Here is a 25,840-nt window from a genome sequence, read left to right on the forward strand (position 1 = left end):
CAAGGGGCGCCTGAGCTCAAAACAGTTGTTCGCCTTCACGCGTCTTGGACCAACCACACGCCTTGTTTTTGTGTTTTTTCAGGTGAGGAAGCACCGCCACTGCCCTCTCAACGAGCAGAACCGCAATTCTGAGGAGAGCTGAATGTGCCAAACGGTAAGCAGTAACCCTGAAGGGAAAAGCGAAGGCGTGGCTTGAGCACCCAAATGGGCTTAGCGCGGCGAGGCTGCACCACAGCACACCGGGTGGAGCCCAGGGGGCTCAAGTACCGCGTTAGCAGCCCATGCCAGAGCCTTGGCGTCCCCCAACGACGATCCGAGAGTGGGGCTAGGAGGCTTCCCTGGCAAGCCTGGCGAGCCTGGCTGTGCTGCGCCCATTTTTCTTCCACTGTTCCCATCATCCATGGAGCCTTCTTCCTTCGCCTTGGAAGGCTTGCTTTCTTGTGGCGACACGACCTTTCCCATCAACATCCCATCCCACTGCTGCACCGCAACCAATTCTTCTCTGTTGAATGTTGACCCGCATGCGATTTCACAACGGCCATTCACCGTGTTGTTTTTCCTCATCCCAAGTCCAAGCCAATAGTTCCAATTACTCTTTTGGGGGCTCGTTCTTGTCCGTTTTTCCCTAGCTCCAACGCCTTCCCGCGTAATCGAGCTGGCAAAACCCGCCGTCGGCTGGCACGTACGCAACGCCGAAAGCTCTCGCCACGATCTCCAGCCACACACACACATAGACGACACCCACACCCGCATACCATCAAACTTCGACCAGTCTCCATCAGAACAGCGATGCGCGTGCGCTCCCGGTGAATGCCGTAGCCGTGGGAATAGTCAATTTCGGCAACTGAGGAAGCACGAGAGGTTCGTCGGCTTCAACAGGTTTCTTGTATGGGATTGGCCCTCTCGCTTCTATCTTCTTGTCCCTTTGGCTCTTGCCCGTCATGGCTTCGGAACGGGGCCCCACCGCGACGGAAGCTGTTCGAGGGCCCTCGACGTCGACCGTGCCGCAGACAAACACTCCGTTTGGGGGCGTAGCCGAGCTCGCGCGTTCCAAATCGTTGAAGCGACCTCGAGATACCACCCCGACATCACAGGACTCGTTGGTATCCGCTGGCGACATCTCACCATCCAAAATCGCCCGGCTCGTCGGGTTCGCAAGACAGTCACATCCCACGGCCACGGGCGGGATAGAAGACGACGACGGAGCGCACGACGGGGGCCACAGCGAACACCAGTCGCTGTCTCGGCTCGACCAACACGACGGGTTACCCAGGTCCGACGATATGATGCACCACACCGCGGATGATGCGGACCGGCCGCCACACGACGCGCCACCATCGGACAACGGGCATTCTGACATTGAGGCCGCTGCGGCTGCAGCTGCCGCAAGAGCGCTCAGCTCAGTCACCATCCCAACGGGCCACGTCCCCGAGGATGATCTCCATGAGGTTAGCCCAACTAGCGGAGCGAGCCTTGACGACGGCGATGGCGATGGCCATGTTGTTGACAGCCCGTCCGCGATGGACGTTGACTCGCGCCACGACGACGGTTTGTATGCGCCGCAACCTGACGCGCCAATGGAAGACAAAGCGGGCGGAAGCTCCCTTTCGTACCCTGGGGCGATGCCGGCACCCGGTCACCCTCAAAGAATGATGAGCATGCCCACAGGTGGCCCACAGACACCAGGCGGTAGTGACCTCGCCCCTCGATCGCCCGGCTCGAACAAGAAGCACAAGTGCCCGTATTGCGAGACCGAGTTTACACGGCATCATAACCTAAAGAGCCACTTACTCACGCACAGCCAGGAGAAGCCCTACGTGTGCCAGTCGTGCCAGATGCGGTTCCGACGGCTGCACGACCTCAAGCGTCACAGCAAACTGCACACGGGTGAGAAGCCCCATGTGTGCCCCAGTTGTGATAGAAAGTTTGCGCGTGGCGACGCGCTGGCCCGGCACAGCAAAGGGGCAGGCGGCTGCGCGGGGCGGAGGCAGACGTTGGTGGGCCCGATGGGGCTGAAAGATGGCTACGATGGGATGGCGGACAGCTCTGGCATGTCGGTAGACCTCTACGACGGCGGCGCCGATATGTCGGAAGACGACCGGCGACGCTTGAGCATGCCGAGTATTAAACCACACCACGTCGGGAGCCAGGACGGCTACGGCGGTGCTCACTCCAGCACGTACCCTCCTGCAGCCGGGCAGCGCCAGAATGCGCCAGGCGGTTTGTATCCGCCCAACGTTGACCGTGGCGCACCCAGCACCAACACGTCCCCAAGTATGCCGAGCAGTCACACGCCACAGACCAGCATATCGTCAGTACCACTGAGCGCGGGTAGTTCCACCATGTACTCTCAGAGCGGCATGACAGAGAGTCCCAAGCCTCTGAGCCCCGGCTTGGTGCACGGGGCCGGCCAATCAAGAACGGGCACCGAAGCGCAACCTCACGGCGCTCCGGGCCTGTCTCTTCCTTCGCATGGTATGTCACCTGCGGCCAAGAAAGCATGGCTCTCTCAGTACCCCCCCACTGACCGAGACGCGATCCAAGGCACCACCCCCTCTACCAATAACAACAACAACGCCGCGACCGCCGGCCATCACTCAGCTGGGCGGGGGCGTTCACAGCAGCCGCCAGCCCCGCAACACGCCGTGCCTCCACCAGCCAGCACGAGTGGTGGCGGCGAGCCCAACAACTTCGGGCAATCCGATTCCACGATTTGGTCGTATTTCCAACACCTAGAAGGGACAGTCAAACGGCTGAGTGGGCAGGTTGAGACGGAAGTTCGGGGCAAGGCACAGTTGCTGGAGAAGCTCAACGCTCATGAGCAACACATTGCAGCGCTGACGGCCGAGGTGGCTGCTCTCCGGCAACATCTCACTCCACCGCCGTTGTCATCGGATCAACAGCAGCAGCAACAGCAACATCATCAGCAACAGCAGCAACACCACCACCATCCGGGTGCACATGAAGGGGATGATGGTTCTGCCGGTGACTCGTCCGATGCTGCTACTGCTGCTGCCGTTGCCTCTGCCGCTGCTGCCGCTACCGCCGCCGCTACTGAAGCCGCTGTTTCTCCGCAATAGTTTTGGTGAGCTACCACTTTGGTCGAGCGTGTGGTGTAATAGAGAGCGCTTCCGGCTAAAGGCCAAGCAAATATCCCCACATCCTCTCCCTGTCGTAGGAAGAGGGCGTGTCTGTATTTTTTTTATCTTAGAACGGGGTTCACGGATTTCCTCTGGTCTTCGACTGAGGGGCGGTTAACGGAACGTGCATGGGCGTTGGGAATGGCGTACGGGAAACCGGGTTTGTGATTTTTTTTTTCATTCTCATTTGCGCTTCATCTTGATGTGTTTTTGTCACAAGCGGTAATCCGGTCATAAAAGCACACATGGCCATGGCATTATAGCGGGATGTCAACGTAAACGTTGGTTGTCACAAGGATCTGGCGGGTCTACTACTACTACTTGTTTGAACTATCTGGTTGCTGAAGGTAGATCTGTAGGAAAACAGGGCAGATGAGCTACAATGTGTGCGTGTGTGTGTGTGGTGAGGGGAGTTGATGGGGTTGGTGTGAGGAATGTGATGTCTGAATGTATCGTCGTGTCTGATGAATGCTTGGTAACGTGGTTTTCGTAAGTTGGAAGGTATCCGTTTTATGTACACGAGATGATTTCTGGGTGAATCCAATTCTTCAAGAGGCAGAGGAAAGGGTTTGCATTTTCGAGGATACAACCCCCCTGAATACGATAGCTGCTTGAGAGGATTTGACGCTATGTCCCAGAGCCACTGCCTCGGATGGCAAAATTTTCTTCTGTTTACATCGTCGCTGTTCCCGATCCTCCCGAGGTTCATGAGTCCGTCAAACGGGATCGGGGTTGAAACGTAAACCGAGAAAGTGAGTGAAGTGGGGTACTGACCTGCCACTGATCTTGGCAGAAAGCACATGATAGAAAAATGAATTGGGCTGCGCAGCCACAGAGAACACTTGCTCTCAGCAGGCGCGCATGCCGGAACATCCCATTTGCCCCACCTCGTAACGTCATCATTTGCAGCTGAAATGGGTTGCTTGCTCTTGCACGTTTTCCAACGCCTCGCCGCGGTTCACGGAGAAAGGGAAGGGACCCTAGCGCATACATTTTTTGAAGCTTGGACGACCCCCCTTCTTATCTGAACCCTTTTTTTGACAGATTTATTGAGGGGGTTATCTTTATTGTTTAGAGGTTTTTTTGGCAAAGCACGACCAAGCCAGCCGTTGAAATTGCGGCAAGTGAGATCAGCCCCGTCCGTGCCGCGATCATTGCGTTCGACATCCTCCCCCCTTCCTCTGGGTTTCTTGGGATCAATCCGTTCGATCAACCAACCGACGACATCCCGTCGCTATTCCGTCCGGCTTCTCGTTTGTCCCCTACTTGCGACCGCAGACGAAGCCGTGAATACCTTGAGGGCGAAACGAACCTCCCAATATCATCGCAAAGTGTCCCGCCACAGGGCAGAACCGAACGCCGATTTTCTAAACCCACGCAGCAAGACCTACGCACCGATTGAACCCTCGCTGCTTCCGAGCGCGCGCATACCCGCGTTGCACACCCGAGTCGAGCAGCAAGCACCCTGCGTCCTTCCCTCTGCCGAATTACCACGAGGAAAATACAAACACACGCCGTGGTTGATTCCTGCCGTCCGGGCCGCGGCTAACCACCATGGCGCCGTCAGCCCCAACACTTGTTGCAGGTGAGCTACCAGCACCACGCCTTATCTCATGATCTTATCGCCATCGATATTGGTACACACGGATACATCCAACAGAAAAGGGAAAAAGGGTGGACAATTGCGACGGCCTGGACCTTGACGATGGGCAAGAGCAGGAACGCTCGAAGAAGGGAGCAAGCCAGAAAGGCCGCTCGGGAGGCACACAAGGAAGAGACTGTCCAGCCTGCTGACACTAAGACCGCAGCCCCTGAAAATGGAGACGTCGGCACATCCAGCGCTGCCAGCACTGCTAGCAGTGTGTCGTCGAGGAGGGAGATCTTTGAGTCGGTGAGTGGCTTCCACCCACTGCGGCTGGTCGACAGGCCTGGATACGGGGCTGACGATCTACAAGGAACCCGAGGGCATGCTTACTCCCAGTTCGGCTCTGAGCTCGGTCCAATATAAACAAGCGGGTATTGGCCAACGAGCCGACGTTGCCGATTCTACCGGAGACATCGCCGAGAAGGAGGCGGACGACCTTTCCTCTGTGGGCGGCTATGCGCCGAATGGTGCGGCCGAGGAGCAGACTCAAGCGAACGAAACGAACACCACGGAGCTCCCCGACACATACCCCGACCTCACCGACGAAGCAGGCCGGAAAGCGGCGGCGCGGGAGCGCGACAGGATCAATGCTTATAGAGCAGGCGGCATCCGGTTCGCGCCGTGGAACATACCATATGGGCGGCGACTGCAGACGATGGCGGTGCTGGTGCACTGCCTAGGCATCGCGATGACAGTGTCGTTCTTCTTCTTCCTCTGCGCGATCCCGCTGACGTGGCCGATCCTGATCCCGTACCTGCTACACATGCTGCTGTCCAAGTCGGCGACGGACGGCCGGCTACGTGCGCGGTCGGAGTGGTTCCGACGGCTGATGGTGTGGAAGTTCTTCGCCGGCTACTTCCCCGCCGAGTTGCACAAGACCCACGAGCTGCCGTCAACACGCAAGTACATCTTCGGGTACCACCCGCACGGCATCATCTCCCACGGCGCGTTCGCGGCGTTCGGCACGGAGGCGCTGGGGTTTGCCAAAAAGTTCCCCGGCATCACCAACAGCCTCCTCACCCTCGACTCCAACTTCCGCATCCCGCTGTACCGCGACTACATCCTCGCGCTCGGCATCCAGTCCGTATCCAAAGAATCCATCACCTCAATCCTCACCACCGGCGGGCGCGACGGCGACGGCATGGGCCGCGCGGTCACTATCGTCATCGGCGGCGCGCGTGAGTCACTCGAGGCACACCCAGGCACCCTACGCCTCGTCCTCGGCCAACGAAAGGGCTTTGTCAAAATGGCGATGCGCACAGGTGCCGACCTCGTCCCCGTGCTAGCCTTTGGCGAAAACGACTTGTACGACCAGCTCAGCGCCGACGAACACCCGCTCCTGCACCGGCTGCAGATGTGGGTGCTGCATACCCTGCGGTTTACCCTCCCGTTCCTGCACGGCCGGGGGATCTTCAACTATGACGTCGGGCTCATGCCGTATCGAAGGCCGTTGAATATTGTGGTTGGGCGGCCGATTCCGGTGAGGAAGTTGGCGGCCGGGGAGAAGTTGGATGTCAGGGAGATGGATCGGTTGCATGCGGAGTATGTGGCGGAGTTGGAGGGGATGTATGAGCGGTATCGGGGGGTGTTTGTTAGGACACGGAGGGAGAGTGTGGCTGTGGGGAGTGGGCAGGATGGGGATGCGGGCGGGCATGAGATGGGTGGAAATGCTGGCTTGGAGATTCTAGATTGAGGAGGGGGGGGTGGATGAAGGGGTTGATTGTATCAGGGCGGTGGTGGTATAGGATAGCCCGATGGTATATATATCTTTGATTCAGTTTACAAGGTTATTACAAGGCTTGGGAATAACAGTCTTGGGTTCTTATCTCCCTTTTCCCTTTTTCCTATGCCGAATGGGTGGGCGGTGGACTGGTGACCGTTGGTTGGGGTTGTTGGTGTGTTTGCTTGTGGGATTGAGCTTGAGCTACCTGGATAGGCGGTTTACTGTGGAAGTAGGTAAGTCTTGGAGTTTTGCGATGGGGTTTCTTGTTTTTGTGTTATTCGGTTTGGGTAGCTGTCGTTTTAACGTTGGGTATTTCGATGTCGGAGTTATTGGATTACTGCCTTGTCTATATATCCGTCTGTCTATCTGTCTTGAGCATGACAATGCAGGCAGGTAAGTAACCGATGGGTGAGAGGGTTTTGTCAGGAGTGGTGTTATGTTTATTTTTGACAGTTTTATCAATTCCATTAGTAAAGTGAGGATCGAGAAACATTGGTTATTGTTGTTAATGTTGTCACTGTCAGGAGGAGGAAACAAGCAAGCAAACAGCGCTTGATGGGTGAAGTTCGTCCTCAGCATGGAACGCGAGCCGAGCGTATTTCATACGGTAACTTATGTATTGTAGTGTATTCTCCAAACGGACCTCCGGAGATCCCTGGTCGGCAGCACTCCGGGCCGGGCAGATCATTGCCCAGTTGAGTTCCGGTGTCCCGGTTTTGCTTGAATTCCCCAGTTCATGCAATGCGAACTTTCTTCGCCCGGGTCATTCCCAGCGGAGGCTTTTGTATTTTGGTATTGCGATACTACGATTCTGTGGTGGGCTAGTTGCTCAAGTTGCTGCAGTCAGCCATGTCGGAGATGAAGGATTGGTGGGTACATGTATTGTGGAAGTGGATGGCGTGCTGTGCCGTGCCGTGTCTTGTGGGGGAATGTGTAGTGTAACCGGGCAGGTGCGGTGGGTTGCATTGGAGCCATTCTGCCTCTGTTGTTGTGTTCCGTCGTTCTGCTTCTTGTTTACTGCAATTTTGATTCTGTTCTGGTTCGTCGTCAATCCTGTCATTTGTCGGGGAAATCCTGCGTTCTGTGTCTGTTACAAGTTGGTGGTTGAATTGAGTAGGTATGAGTCCTTTTACATGCCGGTTTGTACCGGTAGCGCAGTTCAATACGCGCGACTAATATGCGCGCAGAGAAACACCTTGGGAGTTGTCAAGCGTAAACAAGGCAGTCATCTTGGGATGTAGCGACAACCTCAAACACCATGGGTCATCTACCGTCTCCTGCATCCCTCTCCCCATCAAACGGAGGATCAAACGAGAAGCATGATACGGTAGAACCGTCACTCGACTCGGAAAAGTCCAGATATCAGTATGAACCAATGTCCGGCCAACGCCATGATAGGAACCGAGCCAAGGAAAGAATCATCTGGGTTTCCACAGCCCCGCCTTCTACCGTCGACGACCCGTCCGGTCGGACGGCCATGGCGCTGGTGCTGTCGACGGTGTTGGTGCTAGTGGTGAATGCGGGGATCTGGGCATTGGCGATGATGGGGCCGGGGTCGTGGGTGTCGACGGGGTCTGGTGTTGGTGTTGGGGGTATTGACGAGGTACGTTGGAGGTTTTCTTCACTCTCTTTTATTTTAACTCCGAATGATTTATTTTATCACTACATTTGCTTAAGTGTCTTTTGGAGGTCCTTTTTTTCTTTATATCCCGTTTTGAACCCCGCCATCCGCCTTACCCTAGTTAGTGTCTCAGTCCAGCTGCGTTGTCGATCTCTACCACCATCACCGCTACCACACGATCACACGATCACACACACGCAGACGCAGCTGCAGCAGCCCGCAGACATGTTCTACACGTGTACGAAGTGCCCGAGGTTGTTGACCCGTGGTCACACGGGCACACAAACTCACGATGCCCCCCACGCTGCCCCTCACATCATGAGCACAATTCCTTCCCCGCCCTCATTATGCCTCCTCCTCTCCCGTCCCTCATCCAACCCTCACACTCCCCTCTCATACAATGGTGGCTCTATCTCAAATCCTTCGATCCCTCCTACTAACCGCCAGGCGAACGTTGCCGGCCACCTCCACGCAGCCCTCAGTCATCGGTACCGCCACAGTCGACCTGAACTACACCACCTACGAGGGCTTGCAGCTGTCCAACGGGGTCAATGCCTTCTGGGGCATGCGGTATGCGGCACCGCCGCTGGGAGAGTTGAGATGGCGGGCGCCGAGAGAGCCAGTGATGGTAGAGGGTGTACAAAGCGCGAAGACGGTGAGTTTTTGGTGTTTTCCTTTCGGGAGAAAGGGGAAAGAAATAGTGCTAACATGAATGGAGATACCCCCCCTCTGCTTGGGCATCAACAGGGGCTATCCCTCGTCCGGCGAAAGCGAGGACTGCCTTTTTGTCAACGTCTGGGCGCCGAGCAACGCGACCCAGACCTCGAAGTTGCCCGTGTGGTTGTTTATCCAGGGCGGTGGTACGTTTCCACAGTCTGAGTTCCCCTGGACACCTTTGACTAACACCGACAGGCTACGTCGCCAACACCAACGGCAACTGGGACGGCAACGAGGTGGTGGAAAAATCGGGCCGTAATATTGTTATGGTCAACTTCAACTACCGTGTTGGCCTGTGGGGGTTTTTGGCGAGCGAACGGGTGCGGGGCGACGGCGTGCTGAATGCCGGGTTGCTGGACCAGCGGCTGTTGCTGAAATGGGTGCAGACGCATATTGCTTCGGTGTGTTCCTTTTGCTTTTTACTTTTTCGACTTTGGTTTTTTATTTTATTTTTCCCTTTCGTTCACTCACACTAACATCACAGTTCGGCGGCGACCCCTCCCACGTCGTCATCCACGGCGCCTCGGCCGGCGCCGGCTCCGTGGCCACCCACCTCGTCGCCTACGGCGGCCGCAACGAGAACCTCTTCATCGGCGGCATATCCCAATCCCTCTTCTTCCCGGCCCAGCCCTATGTCCGCGAGCTCGAGTACCAGTTCGACCGTGTCGTGAGCCAGGCCGGGTGCGACAACGGCGTCCAAGACCAGGACCAGATGGCGTGTCTGCGGGGAAAAGACACGGCCGTGCTGCAGGGTGCCAATGTTGCACAGCCGTTCCCTGGCCGTGACGACCCGCCTATACCGCTGTTTTACTGGGCGCCGTGTGTGGACGGGGAGATTTTGACTGATGTGCCGTATCGGTTGTTTGAGAAGGGGGAGTTTCTTCGGGTGCCGATGGTCGTGGGGACTAATGCGAATGGTGAGCGCCTGTATTTCTCATTTAATCTTTTTGTCTTCCCTTTTTTCACTCACTTATTACTCTATTTTCCCTATCCGCTGACATCCACCCCCCAGAGGGCGCCACCTTTGCCCCCAACGCAGCCTCCCAGTCCGACATCGCCGTCTTCTTCCGCAACAACTACCCACTCCTCACAGCCAACGACACCGACGACATCCTCGCGCAGTACCCGCTCCAGCCCCCGCTACCACAGCACGAGGCCTGGTTCCCGTCTGCCAGCCAAGCCTACGGCGAAGCCACGTTTATCTGTCCGTCGCAGAATGTGCTGTCCTTCTTGCAACAGAAAGGTAATGGCCAGGGGCCGGCCATGTATGCGTATCGATTTGAGGTCTTGGATCAGGAGTATGTCAATGCTGGGATTGGTGTGCCGCGTATGTTTTCCCTTCCCTTATCACCCCCCCCACCCCCCCGATCCACGTACCTTACTATAACAGTCACTGATCGTGTACTTACATACGATGTAAACAGACCTCTTCGACGCCCCAGCAATCTTCGGCCCCCACGCCATCACGGCCCCCACCGCCGTAGCAGCCAGCTACTCCACATACAACGCTGCTGTCGTGCCCCGCGTGATGGCTTACTACCTCAGCTTTGTGCGGGCGCTCGATCCGAATGTGTACCGTGCTCCGGGGGCGGCACGGTGGGAGGTGATTGGCGGTGGGGGAGTGGATGGTGCTACTGAGACTTTTGGGGTGGGGAATAAGGAGCACGATGGCGAGGGAGAGGAGGATCGGATGGGGGATGGTGGCATTAACCTCGACGTTGACGTCAGTACTGGGACAAGCGACGAGAGCACCAGCAGCAGCAGGAACGACTTGATGACGAAACGACGACGAAGAAAGGCAGCCAGGACAGTAGGGGTCAGAAAGAAGGGAAAGACAACGACAGCAGGGAGAGCTAAGAGACTGGTGATTCGCACAGAAGGGTCAACGATGGAGGAGACGGACCAGGGCGAGTGGGAGCGGTGCGGGTTCTGGAGTGGTTTGGCTGGCGGGAGGATGAGGCAGAGGTGATGTTTTGTTTTTTGCTTTGATTTCCTTTTTAACTTTTTAAGTTTGCATTTTGGTGGGGGATATGAGCATGAGTATGATACCACGAGGACGGACGTATGATTCGGAAGGGGGGATTGAGAGGGGTGGCATGGTTTATGGGTTACGATGGGGATGAGTTGAGTATGTATAGGTATAGATAGATGGATGAGTTACAACACGAATCAGAGCAGGTGGGTAGTTAGAAGATATGGGTGTTATTGACTTGTCATTACAGATGTTAGTATGCTTAGTATCGACCAGTTTGTGTAACGAGAAGTCTGGGTGTAATTACTGCCGGGTAGCTGAACTTCATCCGGCCCTTGTATCTTCAGTGTCTGCATCCAACCGTCGTGCTTCGGTTATATCCTCCCTCCTTCTCTCTCTCTCCTAGTATTACCTACATAGGAAGGACGAGACACAAAGTACAAGCTTGGAGTATCGTCCTTCTTCATTTTTCAATGAAGCCGCCAGTCAGATGGCTCGGGTGGGATGTACCGTACATTCGCATTCTTTGTTATCTCTGATACTCCACTTATGAACTTACGCGCCTCTTCACTCAAACACACTCTGATACACCGACACAGCCGCCAACCTCCTGCCCTCACCATCCCACAGCGACCGGCACGGCACCACAGGCAGCACAGGTCCCACACCCCCCGTCTCCAACCCCCTCGTAGCATCCACATACCTCACCACCAAAGCCGGCTCAGCATCATCACCCACTTCCCCCAGCCGGGCCAGCGCCTTCTTGGCAATTTCGCCATGGTTGACTGGTTTTATGTCCCCGGCGTTTGAGTGACTGTGAAGACCGAGTGTTTCCGCCACAATAGTCTGCACGAACCTCACTACTACTGGTTCCGCGCCATCCCCTTCTTCCCGCGTCGACTCCACGATGACATGCCACACTTTCACTGCGGGCTCATCCCCTTCCCCGCCTTCGTGACTGACGGGAATGTCCTCTAAAACTGCCACACTCCCCTCAACTGCGCCTGCAATTCCCAAATGGGCATGCCACTCCACGCCCGCGCTACGCGGGAGCTCGTCCACTTCGGCCGCAAATACGGGCGGCACTGGTAATGTTCTTGACGGGGTGGGCTCGGCTGAGGGCTTTGCAAAGCCTGCGAGGACAGACCTGTCTGGTAAACTGTGCTGTGTCTTCTCCTCGGAGCCGCTGGCAAATGTCATGTACTGTGGGTTGTACTTTTTGTCCCACAGATCTGGGCCAGATTCATCTTCTTCGTCTTCGTCTTCATCCCGGCTGTCTTTTGACGCATACGCTGCGCTCCATGCTCTGCCAGCCAGTCGAGCTTGGACTGCCATCTGGTCTTCTCCCTTTGTGCCGTGAGCTACACTAGGAGAAGTCGACGGAAAATACGCCACGGCGCTCGTCCACCATTGTACACCTAGCTCGGTGCCGATGCGCCAAAGATGTTGCAGAGAGAGGGACAGTTGTAGCGGGAGAGTGTCCTCTTCCCCTTTCTTCTCAGGCGTGGCAGATGGAAGCGCCATACTGGACGGGATCAGAGGGATCTGCCCAGCGATGCTGACCAGTTTCACACCTGAAGAGGAAGACGAGAAAGCGACATTAGAACGTCCCGAACCGAGACTGGCCACTGGGACTGAGATGGCCTGGCTGTATGGCCCAATATTGGCAGGCGCCCAGTACGACCGGGACTGGACGTGTAAGCCCTGTCGTTGGCCGGGCTCGAGAGCGGTGTGGACGGTCAGGTGTACCGCGATGTTGGTGTCGGCTGTGTCGCCGCACGAGATCGTGACCCGAGATGGAGGGTTGGGCTCGTCAAATAGTGTGCCATAGATGCTGTTGATGGTCGGGAAGTCGGCCATGCGACGGAGAACGACGGTGGCGGTTAAGATGGCTGAGGTTGGCAGGGATTTCCGGCGTAGTCGTTGGCGAATCTGCTCAACGATGGACGTTGTTGCTTCCTCAACACTTGTTGGCTCACTGCTGATAAAAGACCACTGCTGTAGTCTTCCAGCAGCAGGTGTTTTCAACTTCCCCAGTCGAGGTCTCTGCTCAACCTCCGTGACCCAAGCCGGTTGGGAAACATCGGTGCCTAAAGACAGTAACTCCATCACCTCAGCAAACTTCGCATCAAGCAACTCAGGTATCCTAACACCCCTGGCCCCTCCTTCGCTATCCCCATCCTCCTTCTCCTCCAACCTTGCATTCCTTAGACTCAACCAGACACTCCCCCCTCCCTCCTTTATGGGCCTCCTATCCTTCTCGGCCACCACAATCCTCTTCTTAAAAAGACTCGCCGGCCCGTCTAACACAAGCGTCTCAAACTCGCCCCCTTCTCCGATCACAGCACCAGTCTCAGCTGCTCCAAACCGCCGCATAGCTCGGGCCACCCGTCCCTTGCCCACGGCACTGGCAACATTGGTCCACAAAAACGAGTCGTCCAGCCCTCCACTGGCCACTTTGATGATGCGAGCCTCTACGCACGCCGCGGCCATATCATCTAGGAGCTGAGCATCCGACCCGGTGATCGGGTCCGGGACGCCCGGGGTCGGGAGCACGGGGAACTTCCAGAGGTAAGCCAGGGGCGTCAAGCCCAGGCGGGTAGCTACCGATTCCACACGGGTACGTTGGTATGTGCTCAGAATGGCACCGGCGCAGATGGCGTTCGCCTCGGGGTGCGCTCGCTTGATCGCCTCGAGCAGCGGGACCATCGATTCGGTCTCATCGACTTCGGCTTCCCGCCCACGGCCCGACCCAAACGAGGCAGGTTCCTCCGCCTTGCCCTCGCCGCCAGTGGAACCCAAACCATTCCCGAGTGACAATCTCCCCAGCGTCTCACCCACACCGGAGCCGCCCTCGACAAAATCTCGGTGATGCGAATAGTCCTTTCCGTGCTGTGTCGCGCTGCCGGTGATTACCCGGCGGTACAGCGGGATGCCTGTGGCCTCGGCATAGAGGGGGATCACCTCGTGGCCCACAGTCTGGTACATGAAGCTGTTGAGGTCCTGGTCGCGGTCATCCTCATCTGCTTCGGGTAGCATTTCATTTCCAGGCACCCCACCTTGGGGACCCGGCAGAGAGGCCGGCTCGTGGTCATCCTTGCCGATGCCTCGGCGCGGCGGTGGCCCATCATTATCACCGCTGGGAACGGAGTCTAGAGCCAAAGCTGGGTCCGACAACACGGCGGCGGTACTAGCCGCGGGCCTAGTGGCGGACCTGGTTCCATCGGGAAGATGTGACGTGCCATCACACGGCCCGAGCTTCTCTAATGTTTCCGGATGCAGGTTGGCAAGGGCGACGATCTGGTGTCCATTGGCCCGGCAGTGCAGCAGCGAGAAGAAGCTGTCTTTGCCACCAGAGATCAGGGCGATCACATTGAGCCCGTGAGTCTGGGTCGGCGCCATCTTGGCTCAGACCGTCAAGGTTTCTCTCGCCCTGGCGTAGCCTCGTTCAGCCCAGGGCCGCGTGTTCGTTTTCCCTCCTGGGTAACACTGAGGCTGTGTTGTTGGTTTGATGATGTCCACCCGGGGCCGGGGACCTCCCGCGGTTGGATACGAGAGAGCCTCGTTTCGTAACGCCCTCAACCGATATTTGCTGGTGGGAGCCCGCCACTCGCCAGTTGCCCCTTCGGATAAGCTTGTCCGTATCGAAGCCCAAGAGAAACCCAGCAGAAACAGGAGCACGGCTCTTGTTCCAAGAGACCATGGGCCCAGGGTCGGAGGACTCGGAGTGTTGCACCGCACAGGCGCGCCGGGGGGTGCAAATGCGGCGGGCTCGGCCAGATTAGCGAATCATTAATGTCAGTCCGTCTGGAATAATCTTGCCGTTTTCTCATTGATTTCCATGCCCAACTGAGCACAAAACCGTCGAATTCAGCGTCAAGTGGGGATCACGAAGCATGGGGATGTGCGGCCACTAGCACCCGCTAGGAAGTGGGGCCGTTATTCCAATTGTTCAAGGCCGCCCCGGCCAAACGGTTCTGGGAGAATGGAAGCCAAAAAAACCGACTGTGGCATCGAAAGAGGAACCCGACGCCCCGGTGTAATTTCCTTCAATAGGTAATTGGAAGAACACTCCAACGTCCCCGGCCACAGTTACCATTGGGTCTTGATTGAGGCTTGGCCGGCCGGACTCGGCTCGGCGGAGGGGAAGAGGGCCAGGCCGGGCCAGACACTGAAAAGAAGAAAGAAGACAAAGGAACTAACAAAACAGGAAGAAGGCAAGAAATGTTTGTTTTGGCGGCGAGAAGGGAAACCACTTAGAACGGTGACAAATGGGAAGGCGCACCGGAGATAACGTGTGGGAAGCACCTGCAGAAGTCGCAGCACGGTCTTGTTGCCACAAACACCAAAGAACGGGAAAGCACAATCAGGTCCAGCTAGAGTGGATCCTCCAGTGCCAGTTACTCAAATAACTCAGATCTACATACTAGACGAGTTACTTAGAGTGGAAGCGAGAGACCTGCAGACCACGACAAGACGCCCGTAAACCGGCGCGCTAAATTTGTCACCGCGTCCACAGCGCAGAATACGTTCAAGACACCGTTGCTGATCCAAAGAAGAAGAAAAAACAAACCACTTAAGGCCCAAGCCCGAAAGATGGCGCGTTCGGTGGACGGCGGACTTAGGTGCCTGCCCGATACAGAATAAGCTCGGAGATCAAGTCTCAGTTGTGTCGGCGATCCACACGTGCTGAGACTGCGAGGTGGTGTTGTTTCTGTCCGTTGGTTGGTGGCCACTGGCGCATTTCCTCTGTTATGTGTCTCGGTGGCTTGACGGGAGTCACAAACAACGCGTTTTGTGGACGGAAAGAAGGAAAACACTCCCTGCACGGTGAAACCAAAACGCCAATCTCATACACGGATTGTACCATGGAAGGTATGGAACGCCTCGCAGGGAGCATTTTGGACAGTGTGATTCTGAGACGGAGACGACTCCGGCTGTCTTCGAACAGGCTATCTAGGCTATGTTGAGTTGAAGAAAATTGATGTGTTACTTCGCATTGTGATTGCTTCTGTTTCAAACCACAAACCGCCACTTTCTATCGTTGATCTACGGCCTGCGTGTGCCTCGGGTTCCACCAGCCTTGCCAGGCAGTTTGCGGTGCCACCTCGAGAGGAAACGGTCAATCACTTGCAAGCACGTCACTTGAGGGAGAATTAATCATGTGTAGGACAATCGGTTGAAGAATGTGGGTGGACGAAAACCACCCAAGAAAGCTAGAGAGCTAAACATACAACAAAAAACCCCATGGCTGGACGGACGCAACGAAGAGTGAAGCCAAGACCCCGACTCTCCTCATCTACCCAGAAGAAAACGCGAAAGTGTTGTGAGAAAAAAGCTAAGTTTTGTCCAGAGCCTCAGCGGCGTGAGCCTGTCTGTCCGCTAAGGCTGTACAATTACAACGAGTGTAGAGAACCCGAAAGATGTCGTGAAATGTGAGTTTTTGTAGAGCGGGAAAAAAGCAAAAAATCGAAATCAAAACGCCGGTGTCCTCCCCTTCCCATGCTGGCAAACATCCTCCCTTGAGCTGCGGCTGCTCCCAGTATCACCCCCATTCCTGCCAGCCAATCCGGCTTCCTGAAAAGTTGAGACTTTGTGTTTTCCTTGCCAAACCATGCGATTCCACCGTAGAAAATGGCAGGGAAAAGAGGCCAAGTACAGTGGCTGGGAAAATGGTGATGGTACATTTCAGAAAAAAAGAACGCCCGAAGAGGAAAAGGGATGCGCAAACGCCGAAGATACATCCCATCCATTGAAATCGCTTCCGTGGGATGGGTGTGGCCCGAGGACCTTCTCCTGGCGGAGGGACGAGGGGCAAACAAAAAGCGCCGTGTGGAGATGAGAACCAAGTCTTTGGTCATGGCGGCGTCTCGAAATGTGGAGTAAAAAAGTACCCGCCCTCTTGTATGATGATGACCTTTTTGTCCTCCGGTGTGATGTTTGCAGAAAGTCATCGTTGTCGTCGTATCGGACATCAATGGCGACGGCACGTTCCAAGAAAAAGTGCGTGAACCATCGGCATTGTGAAGAGTGTGCGAAGAAGTGAAAGGGGTTTGGGTGTGTTCCCGAAGCTACACGGGGTACCAAGTGGGGATTGATTAGCTACCTATGGGTAGGCATTGCTCACTCGGACCGCTTGCGCTTCTTCTTGCCATCGTCACTTCCCTCATCGGACGACAGCTCGCTGCCACTGCTAGTGGGGACGTCGGCGGCCACCTGAAAGAGGACCTTTCCAAGGGTGAACTCATCAGCGCCCATCATACCAGGCGCTCCCATCAGGCCGGGATGCCCATAGGCACTGGTAAGACCAGCAGCAGCCATTGCTTCCGAATCGTCGAGAAGGTTCATGACAACAGCACCGGCGCCGTGGGTACGGGCGTGTTGCGCAAGGTTGTCAGAGCGCGAGAACTTCTTGCCGCAGTCACCGCACTCAAAGGGCTTCTCATGAGTGTGGAGCGACCGGTAGTGGCGCTTGAGGTGCTCCTGGCGGCGGAACCGGCGGTTGCAGATTTCGCAAACAAAAGTCTTGGATGGGTCCTCGGTCAATGATTGCTTGCGGCCGCGGCGGCTGGTGGGAGCGGGAAGCGGCGTCGAGTCGGCATTCTCAGAACCCGAGTCGGTGTCGTTCTTAGCCTCAGTGGCATTGGTGCTCGCGCTGTCGTCGTTGCTGGGTGGGGACTGGCTTTGGGTGTTGCCCGATTGAGACTCGGAAGCGGCGCTCATTGTGATGGTGACGCTCTTCTTTTGGCGCTTGTGGCGGTGTGAGTCGCAGTCGTCAGTCGAGGTCGCCGAGGTGTGGACGTCAGTGCTGAGCGAGTCGAAGTCACTCGACTCTTCACCGCAGAGGAAGCTGGAAGCGCTGAGAGAGAGCGCGTCGGAGCTGGCACGCGAGCGGGAGATCTTGACGTCAGCGCAGTCGCCGAGGTTGACAAGACCGTTGACGAAGTCGTCCTCGGAATCGAGATCGGAAAGCGAGTCAAAGGAGGGCAGGCTATGGCAGAGTTGCGAATGGAACTCAAAGCCAGCGTCGGTCGAAATGCCAGTCGAAGGAGACGCGCCCCGAAGCACAAACTTTTGGTCCTCGTCCTCGCCGGCGCACAGCGTCGGAAGTGCAGAGAATTCAGGTGCGAGGGTCGAATTGACGGTCCCAACTGTGAGGTTCCTAGGGTCGCAGAAATCGTCCGACGAAGTCGACTGTGCGTACGGAGAGGGCGAGGGCGAGAGCGACGGGCAGGAGGATGCGGGAGAAAGGAGGTCGCAAGCTTGGGTGTTCAGTGGGGCCATTTTGGGCGCTGGTGCTTGCGAAGGCAAGTACACTGTCTGGGGGTTAGCGAAGAATTCGGAAGCTTGGGCCAGGCCCGCAAGCGCCGTTTCCATTCCCCATTCCGCCCTCACTCGGGCATCCACCTAACCTTCCAAGTTACGAGGAGCAGAACCAACAAATTCCGGGAACAGGGAAAAGGAAAACATCGCAACATAGACTTACCAGGCGTCAAAGGGGGCGATGCGCATGCAGCCCAGTCAATGCTGGGGAAACTCTCCAACTCGCCATCCATACCAGCCTTGCCGTCGAGGCCGGAGAACATGGGGTTCAGCGGCGTCTGGAGCATGTCACAACTGCCAGGGCTGCTGATTACACTGCCTGACGATGAAAGCGGTGGCGTAGATGGCGAGTACGGGCCTTCAAAATCACCCACCTCCGTGTCCAGCACGATGGTCGGCTTGGGGGCAATGGGCATGGGGGATGCCACCGGGGTCAGCGTCGAGGGCAGCATCGGAACAGTCGCGAACCCCTTGGGAAGCAGTGCTGGTTGAGACGATGACGAGCTGGGTCGCGAGTAGGCAGGGGTCGACGGGAGCGGCGCCACGATCGGGAGTGCAGACATCTGCTGCAATGCCAAGGATGGTTGGTGCTGATGCTGCTGCTGCTGATGGTGATGTTGCTGCGGGATGAAACGGCCGTGCTGGCGGCTCTCCGGGCTGAGGTCCGGGCTATAGAAGAAGAAAGCCGGGCCGTTCGGCTGTGCTGTCATCATGGTCTCCATTGCGGTGGTGCTGCCCAGAGTCGTCAGTCCAGCTCTCGTGTGACGAATGCGGATCTGGGTGTCACCAACCGGTTAAGATCCTTCTTATGTGTTGGTGTCGTAAGGTATTAATTATGTATATATGTGGGCGTAGTTGTACAGTTGTCGTTGCAAGCGTCGCGGGTTGCCAATGGCTCAAGGATTGTGTGGGGTCGATTCCGGTGGTGTAAGGAATGGATGGTAGTTGTGACCTGGAGGGATCAAACAACTAACCGTTTACTGGTCTCGAGGATTGTTGTACATGGACTCGTCTTCGGATGTGCTGGTGTCCGTCTTACTTCCCTATCGTGGCATGGACGTCGAAGAGGTTTGGTGGTATGTGGATGGGGTGTGTGAGAGCGAGAGCGAGAGAGGGAGTTGAAGTGGGCTGAGAGGGACTGAGTTGATAGAGCTAAATGAAGGACAGGAAATATATTCCCAAAAGGCTCGAGACCGGAAAGAAACAAGAACCGACAGATGAAGCAAGAAGAAAGAGGGGATCACGCGTCTTGGTCGACAGATCTGCCCGTGGTGAGAAGAAGGAGGGTCAAGAAGGGAAGCCCTGGTGGATATGTACAAGACCGACCTCCAGATCAACGGCGGAGAGGTTGCAATGGGTTGGTGGGTGGTGCCCGGCGAGGAACCAAGCGAGACGATGCAGCCATGGGTGGGTGGATTGACAAGGGCAGGGACAGGCGGCCTTGCTGGACCATACCCTGGCTTTTTGCAACCCCTGTCCGCATGCCCTGTGTGTCTGGGGCAAGGTGGAGCACCATCAGATGGGTGGGTGTCTGGGTGGAGGCGCAGCGACCAGCAGGAAAGTTCTAAATCAGGACTGGCTCGAGATTTTTGGTTCGGCCATGCCCTCGGAAGTACCATTGAGCTCGCGGTACATCGACCCACCAAGCCGAAATGCAAGCGGTGGGCGGTGCCTGCACCATCCAGCCGAGGTGCTCGTTGGGTATTTCCTCTCAAGGCCCTTTGAGGATCATGTCGTATCTGGAGAGACCCCCCATCTCCCCACTGCTCGTCGTCTTGTTGGTTGCTCGCTCGTCGATTTGCCCCCCTCTTCCTTTGAGCTCCATGACTCTCTCCATCTGGAAAGTCAGACGCTTGAACGAGCTGACGACGAAGAAGCTGTTTACCGAGTGGAATTGCCACTTCAGAGCCCGCTACTCCGTTAGCACGACGCTGGTGAATCCGGAGCGTGCGCTTTGGGTCCACGCTACTTGGCCGATGCATCGCTGGCCCTACGATCTCAGGCGCTTTCTCGCTTTTCGTGGGTCATCGTCAGTGACAGCGACGGCAGGATCCAATCCGAACGCTGGAGAACGTCAAAGTCGCACACACAAGCGTGCTTTCTGGCGGGCGCAGTGCATGAGCGCTGGCCAACTAGAGGCACCGAACAAATGCACGATGCCGACCGTGATGACCTCTCCGCCTGTGATAGGTTGATGGTACATGTACCACCCAGGCCTCCCACCACAGCAATTGCAATTCAACCGAGGCGCTGAGTTGAAAAGGTTTGTCGGGCACACCCATTCGCCGCGTCAAGCTTTGATCACATCCCGTCCGTTTCTCGTCTCGGCCAGTGATAAGTACAGCAGGAGCGCTGCAGGTACGAACACCACAATGAGGGAGGCCGCCATTGCGCATCACGAGACAACTAAACGCGCCTACGAGAAGAATGTGTCGGTGTTGCCGCCCAGTTCGTTGATCACTTGATTGCCGAGAAGTAGAAGGTTTCTTCCAGAGAACCACTGCCACCTTGGTGGCCTCCCGCGCGCGTTTGAGGGCTTTGGGATCGCCGGTTTGCGAAGTGCGGGACGGGATGCGCAAGCACATCTCTCTGTTCTGCCCTTTGCCCGTTCGAAACAGCAGTAAAAACGGGCGATAGAAACCCGGCGAAAACATGCGGCGAATCATCCCGCGTAGGGCCAAGAATAGCGAGCATTGAACTGATGACCAGGTAATCCTCCGACTTGTTTATGCCGCTCCCGAGATCCACGTTTCTTTATTCATCGATGCGTCCTATTACATAGTAATTAAGTGTGTCAGATTCGGGGAAATCTTGCCTGCGACGTCTGCAATGTAGTGAAGGAACATAAAGGTAATTCGTAATGATGTCCGGAACTAATTACATCGGTCGCAAAAATATAAACTGGGACTCTAAGCATATTGCGGGGGCCCTTCGGCACACTACCATGTTATCAGTGTCAAACATGTCGTCTTATGGCGGTGGTGTTGATTGAACCTTGACAATCATGGGCAAGGCCACGCAGATCCCGTTAGCGGCAAAGTTGAGGGTACCGGTGAGACCAACCATCCAACACGGGACGAAATGATTTGCATCTTCGCCAACAGTGGTGGTCATATCGTCGTCCAGTCAGTCCGTGGACTCCCGTCCCGCGAAAGGTTGCACCGCTCAGCGGTTGCGTTGAGAAACTTGAAACAGCCGAGCAGGCGGCTGCCAGAAGAAGACGCACGGCGATCGCGGCAAGTGTGGTTGCTCGAACCACTCAACGCCAGAGAAATGTCAAAGAAAATTTTCGTCACCTTCTCATGGATGGGTGACCGTCCAGTGGGAAGGTGCGATGAGTTTGGGGGGCGTCAAAGCCCCTCCATGCAACCACTCAGGGCGCACCTGCCACTAATACGCAATGTGATAACGAGTTCTCAGATGCGCCTTCCACGGGCTTGCGTATGCCTTTCACAGCTGACTTCAGCACAAAACCACTAAACCAGTGTAAGTGGTCTCATCAATATCCATAGCCACCACCACTCGCGTCTCTTCGGACGAAAAAGGCTTTCCCTAGCCCAACGTGAGCTGAAACCATCCGGTTTCCACGCCTCCAACCAAAGGCGTGCTTTTCGGATGAATCGAGGCAAATCACGGCCCACGGCTACTAGTATCCTGGAGATTTGGGAAGCCCAGCTAATCACCCTACGAACAATCCGAATTGGTCGCCTACTGATCCCAGCGCACCTATGATGACTTACCCAGCAACGAAAGCTTTGAACCGCACTCGGCGGAAAGCTCATGGTACGTCCAGAAGGCGAACAGCCCGTTTGACTTGATGCGGGCGTCGACCAAGTGCTCATTGCTCACCGCAACATCCTCTATCACATGTGGCTAGTTATCGGCAAACAAAAGATCCCTTTTGGCTGATCATCCCCAGTCGGCCGGATATACAACTCCGGCGCCTCACCGTCAAACATCAGGCTGTCCAAATTGCACGCCTATGTTGTGCTCGTCGCATATCCACAGTGCTGTTCCACGCCTCGAAAGCTGGGTGAACCGACACAACTCAAAGCCCATCGCCGAGGATGAGGGTGAGTTAACTTAAAGCCAACCATGTTCCTGAAATCCTAAAGCGACGTCGACGACTCGTAGACATAATGTTGCCGTTAGACGGGAAGCGTTAGATTCTAATAAGCTGGCCCCGAAGAGGCACCCAAGAACAGTTTCCCCGGATTTTCACATGAGAAGACCGCTTGTTGGTTGCAGCCCACCCGTCTGCAGGTGCCAGGGTCTCAACACGACTCTGTGCTGCAGGACGTCAAGGTTGGCTTGTACCGGTACGTTCCCCTGCTCACGGACTTGCGACCCCCGCATAGCAGCAATCTCGCCCGCCACAGGTAACGAGCTCCCGGACACCGTCGCCTGATGCAAAGCCCTCCCCTCTTCCCAGATGGACGGAGGCTAGCCGGGCCTTGGTCCCAAAGAGGCAGCTCGCGGCGTTGTTCGGGAAAGACAAAGAAGACGGTTGGAAGGAATCCTCATCGGCCCGTTGCGCAGCGGAATGTCGTCGTTTCCCAGAAAACCCGGTCATCGCACGAGTTCGGTCACCCAAGATGGAGATAGCCCCCAAAGGGGGTTTCACTCGACATTCTGCCCTGGTTGCCTGGTTTCTCTTGTGTGCTTTGCCCGCAAAACCCACCCTGCACTTGCTGTTCCTTGCATGATGCCACAATGCAGGTACAAATTGTTCCGGAAAAATTTGGCAGCTGGCAGCATCCGTCAGGCTGCCGCTGAGTGGTGCATGGCACATGGACGTCGCCAAGATACCGTCGCACGGACTTGCGAAGGTCGCTGTTCCTGTTTCGGATCGTGGACCAAGAAGCCCTCCTCCATCAGCTTCGCCAAGTTTTTGGTGGGTTCTGTCGGTCTCGAACAATGCAACCAACATCCTGCTGGGAGAGAAGATACTACATTATGGTACACGACAGTGGATACGCACGACACGATACGAGAGCTTTCCACATCCACCTCATTCCGTCGTACTCCATCAACAACCCCCGCATAAACACCCGAGTCGTCGGACGACAGGCTTGCGCGCGGACTTGGCAGCATTTCGCCACCATCCAGCTGGGTCGTGGTCGCGTCGTGTTGACACCGACGGACAACAAAGGCTCAACGCCGCCAATCCGTTTTGGATTATTTAGGCCAGGAACTGACAAGACGCCAACATCAATCCGGTGGCACGTGCATATGAACGCTGATCCTAAGCACAAAAGGTCGGTTTTCTTTCCCCGCTTTGCTAACGTTAAACAAAAAATCGGAAGGAAAAGAAAAAGAGCGTGGAGGTCGCTCCAGACCTGAAACCACACATGCGCAAATTCGGCCAATTCCTCGTGCACGTGGATTAGATACCGATTTGCACAGGCTCCCTCAAAAAAACTCTTCACGTTGTAAAATTTGGGGGCTCCCACACACGTGGACTTCAAGATGGAAAACCCTCACGAACGTATTCCCCTTCGGTGTGTCAATCAGGTGGATGTGGCGGTCAGCGTGGCCGCCGAGGAAAATGTTCCACAGACACCAAGCTTCGAAGCCTCCCCGGCGCCCTGGAAATCTGGTACGGGACGGTTAGCGAACGGCCGCGGGCCTCGCGACCGATTGGCAGTCCCAAGGATCCCGATAGCAGTGGCGGGCTAATCCCCAAAACAGGAGAACTGTTCCGCGTCTGTGACCTCCCCGGATTTTGGCGGGAGGAACATCGAGTGGGTAACCCTCCATTTTCCAAGGGTTGTTAAAATGGTTTTAGGCGGCCGCATTAAACCCGATATGGCCTAATGGCCCCTCGCTTGCGATCGTTTCCACCGCCAATTCTCCCATCGAACCTCACGGGCAGGCACCAAACACCCCGCCCTGCCTCCAAGAGAGAGCACAGCTCCATTTTCTCGGATCGCGGCCGGCCGAACGACGGGACGCTTTGCCTACCAGGGACGAGGACATGGGAGACCAGGAAGCAGACCACCAACCAACCCCATGCTCGGGAATTTGACACGCCTGGGATTCGGGCTTTCCTTCTCGGTCTTCGATGGGACGACCGACAAGACGCGCGAAACGTCGTTGAAGACCACAGCCCCCAAGCCCACCCGCACACGGGTGCTCTAGCGAACGTTGTGGCGTTTCGAGTTTGTCCAACCAAGCAGCCCCAGGAGTTCGAGCTGGCTCGCTCATCTTTCCGGGATAAAGCTGAAAACACAGGGCTCCCAGGGAGTTATCACCGCAAGCACCGTTATGCCTTTTGGTGCTTTTTCCCATGATCGACCGCCTGTCTCTCAAGAAGCAATGCTGCCTGCCAAATCGACCTTGGTGGCTCGAGCACTGCCGATGGCGCAATGTATCTGCAACGCGTTATTTCCCATCTCGGCGATGGATAGAAAAATTCAAAAGAGTAACCAATCATCGATTTTCTTCAGGTCCCGCCTGTCCCAGTTTCGCACCGTCGGACCCACTAATGCAGGAACAGAGACGGGCTACACCAATGGGAGCGAACCCGTGCCATGTCGATGGGTCTTCTCGAAGGTTTCAGGGTCCATTTTTTGTGCATGAAAACGCCACCTCACAATTCGCGCTCGACATTTGAAATTCTGTTCCCTTCCCCCACCACCCCACTCGTGCCCACCAAGCACAGCTTCGGGCCATTCCACTCCCGGGGGAGAGGGAACTGCCGTCGCGAAGGCACCAGGGCACCGACAACCAGGACTGACTCGTGGCGGTGGGGTTTAAGATAACGTCGCAAGCGGGCAACCAAGAAACCAAAAACGACGTGGTGGGTTTCTTTTCGGTTTGTCACAATCGTTGAACGGTTGCGAGGAAAAGCGCGCGACTGTGGCACATGTGTGGCCATCGGAACCATCTCAGCTCAAATAACTACCGACAACGCGGCACGCAAGGCGCCTTGAGGTAGCTTTTTTTCGCAGAGACACAAGCTCTCAGCCCACACTGCAAGACGAGCAAAGATCGCCGCAAGAGCGAGACCGGTCGGTCGGAATGTTGCTCGTCACACAACCTTCTCTCTGCCACATGCAAAATCCGATGTCGACACATTCTGTCGCCGAGCAGAATGATCACAGATGACCAGCGGTTGCCCGCATCATGGCCTCCCAAGATCGGCGCCGTGCCCCAGACGCAACTATCCCCTTCTCCGGCAAGTGTCGGTCTCCGCCTCTTTTTTTACCATTGCTCCTGTGGACCGAGAGCGAATGATGCACACTCGACACAACCACAAATCGCAAGTCAGAGCCGTGTCGGTCCTAGCGCGAGAGACAGACTGGACTGTCATGACCAGCAGACTGGACACCTGGACCAAGAGCAGCGAGCTAGTCGACGGAGCTATGGGCTAGCTCGCTGCATCTCCTCCACCAGAGGGGCATGAAGGCGACCCGTGCGTTTCGACTCAACCCAGCATCCCCCAGGTCGAGCCCGTGAAGATCTCGCTGGCGGGATGGCGCGCGTGGAAGGGAACCTGGTCGGCGGGATGGGGGCGAGAGACCGTGAGCTGGGCCGGGCCATGCACCTGGTCAGTCACTGGCCAGTCGACTTTTGACAGAAGCCAAGCAACGACGGGTGCGGAAGGACACAGCGGCGGGTGGTGATAAGGCACATCCCGCGGAGAGATAAGATTTCTGATCTGGAATCTGTCAGAAAGAGCAATCCTTGTCTGTGA

General features: G+C 56.2%; 5 protein-coding genes across 5 annotated transcripts; 3 read left to right on the plus strand and 2 right to left on the minus strand.

Annotated features, from left to right (window-relative positions):
• Positions 1-941: 941 nt before the first annotated feature.
• C8A04DRAFT_30259 (uncharacterized protein) lies at positions 942-3,080 on the plus strand (the record flags this gene model as incomplete). Its single annotated transcript, XM_062781315.1, has 1 exon — positions 942-3,080. One exon carries the CDS (start codon positions 942-944, stop codon positions 3,078-3,080), a length of 2,139 nt encoding a protein of 712 aa, XP_062635515.1.
• A 1,614-nt stretch (positions 3,081-4,694) lies between these two features.
• On the plus strand, positions 4,695-6,478 carry C8A04DRAFT_30260 (diacylglycerol acyltransferase-domain-containing protein; the record flags this gene model as incomplete). The annotated part of the gene is made up of 3 exons (XM_062781316.1): positions 4,695-4,725; positions 4,949-5,031; positions 5,096-6,478. 3 exons carry the CDS (start codon positions 4,695-4,697, stop codon positions 6,476-6,478), a joined length of 1,497 nt encoding a protein of 498 aa, XP_062635516.1.
• A 2,051-nt stretch (positions 6,479-8,529) lies between these two features.
• Positions 8,530-10,815, plus strand: C8A04DRAFT_13488 (lipase 1; the record flags this gene model as incomplete). The annotated part of the gene is made up of 7 exons (XM_062777738.1): positions 8,530-8,784; positions 8,848-8,989; positions 9,042-9,247; positions 9,331-9,763; positions 9,859-10,173; positions 10,271-10,474; positions 10,691-10,815. The coding sequence occupies 7 exons, from the start codon at positions 8,530-8,532 to the stop codon at positions 10,813-10,815; spliced, it is 1,680 nt and encodes a 559-aa protein (XP_062635517.1).
• A 570-nt stretch (positions 10,816-11,385) lies between these two features.
• On the minus strand, positions 11,386-14,220 carry C8A04DRAFT_13496 (uncharacterized protein; the record flags this gene model as incomplete). Its single annotated transcript, XM_062777741.1, has 2 exons — positions 11,386-13,599; positions 13,660-14,220. The coding sequence occupies 2 exons, from the start codon at positions 14,218-14,220 to the stop codon at positions 11,386-11,388; spliced, it is 2,775 nt and encodes a 924-aa protein (XP_062635518.1).
• A 2,721-nt stretch (positions 14,221-16,941) lies between these two features.
• On the minus strand, positions 16,942-18,863 carry C8A04DRAFT_30263 (uncharacterized protein; the record flags this gene model as incomplete). The annotated part of the gene is made up of 2 exons (XM_062781317.1): positions 16,942-18,134; positions 18,305-18,863. 2 exons carry the CDS (start codon positions 18,861-18,863, stop codon positions 16,942-16,944), a joined length of 1,752 nt encoding a protein of 583 aa, XP_062635519.1.
• Between the last annotated feature and the right edge of the window lie 6,977 nt (positions 18,864-25,840).

This window comes from Dichotomopilus funicola (assembly GCF_033296635.1).
Source record: "Dichotomopilus funicola strain CBS 141.50 unplaced genomic scaffold C8A04scaffold_48, whole genome shotgun sequence".
NCBI lineage: Eukaryota > Fungi > Ascomycota > Sordariomycetes > Sordariales > Chaetomiaceae > Dichotomopilus > Dichotomopilus funicola.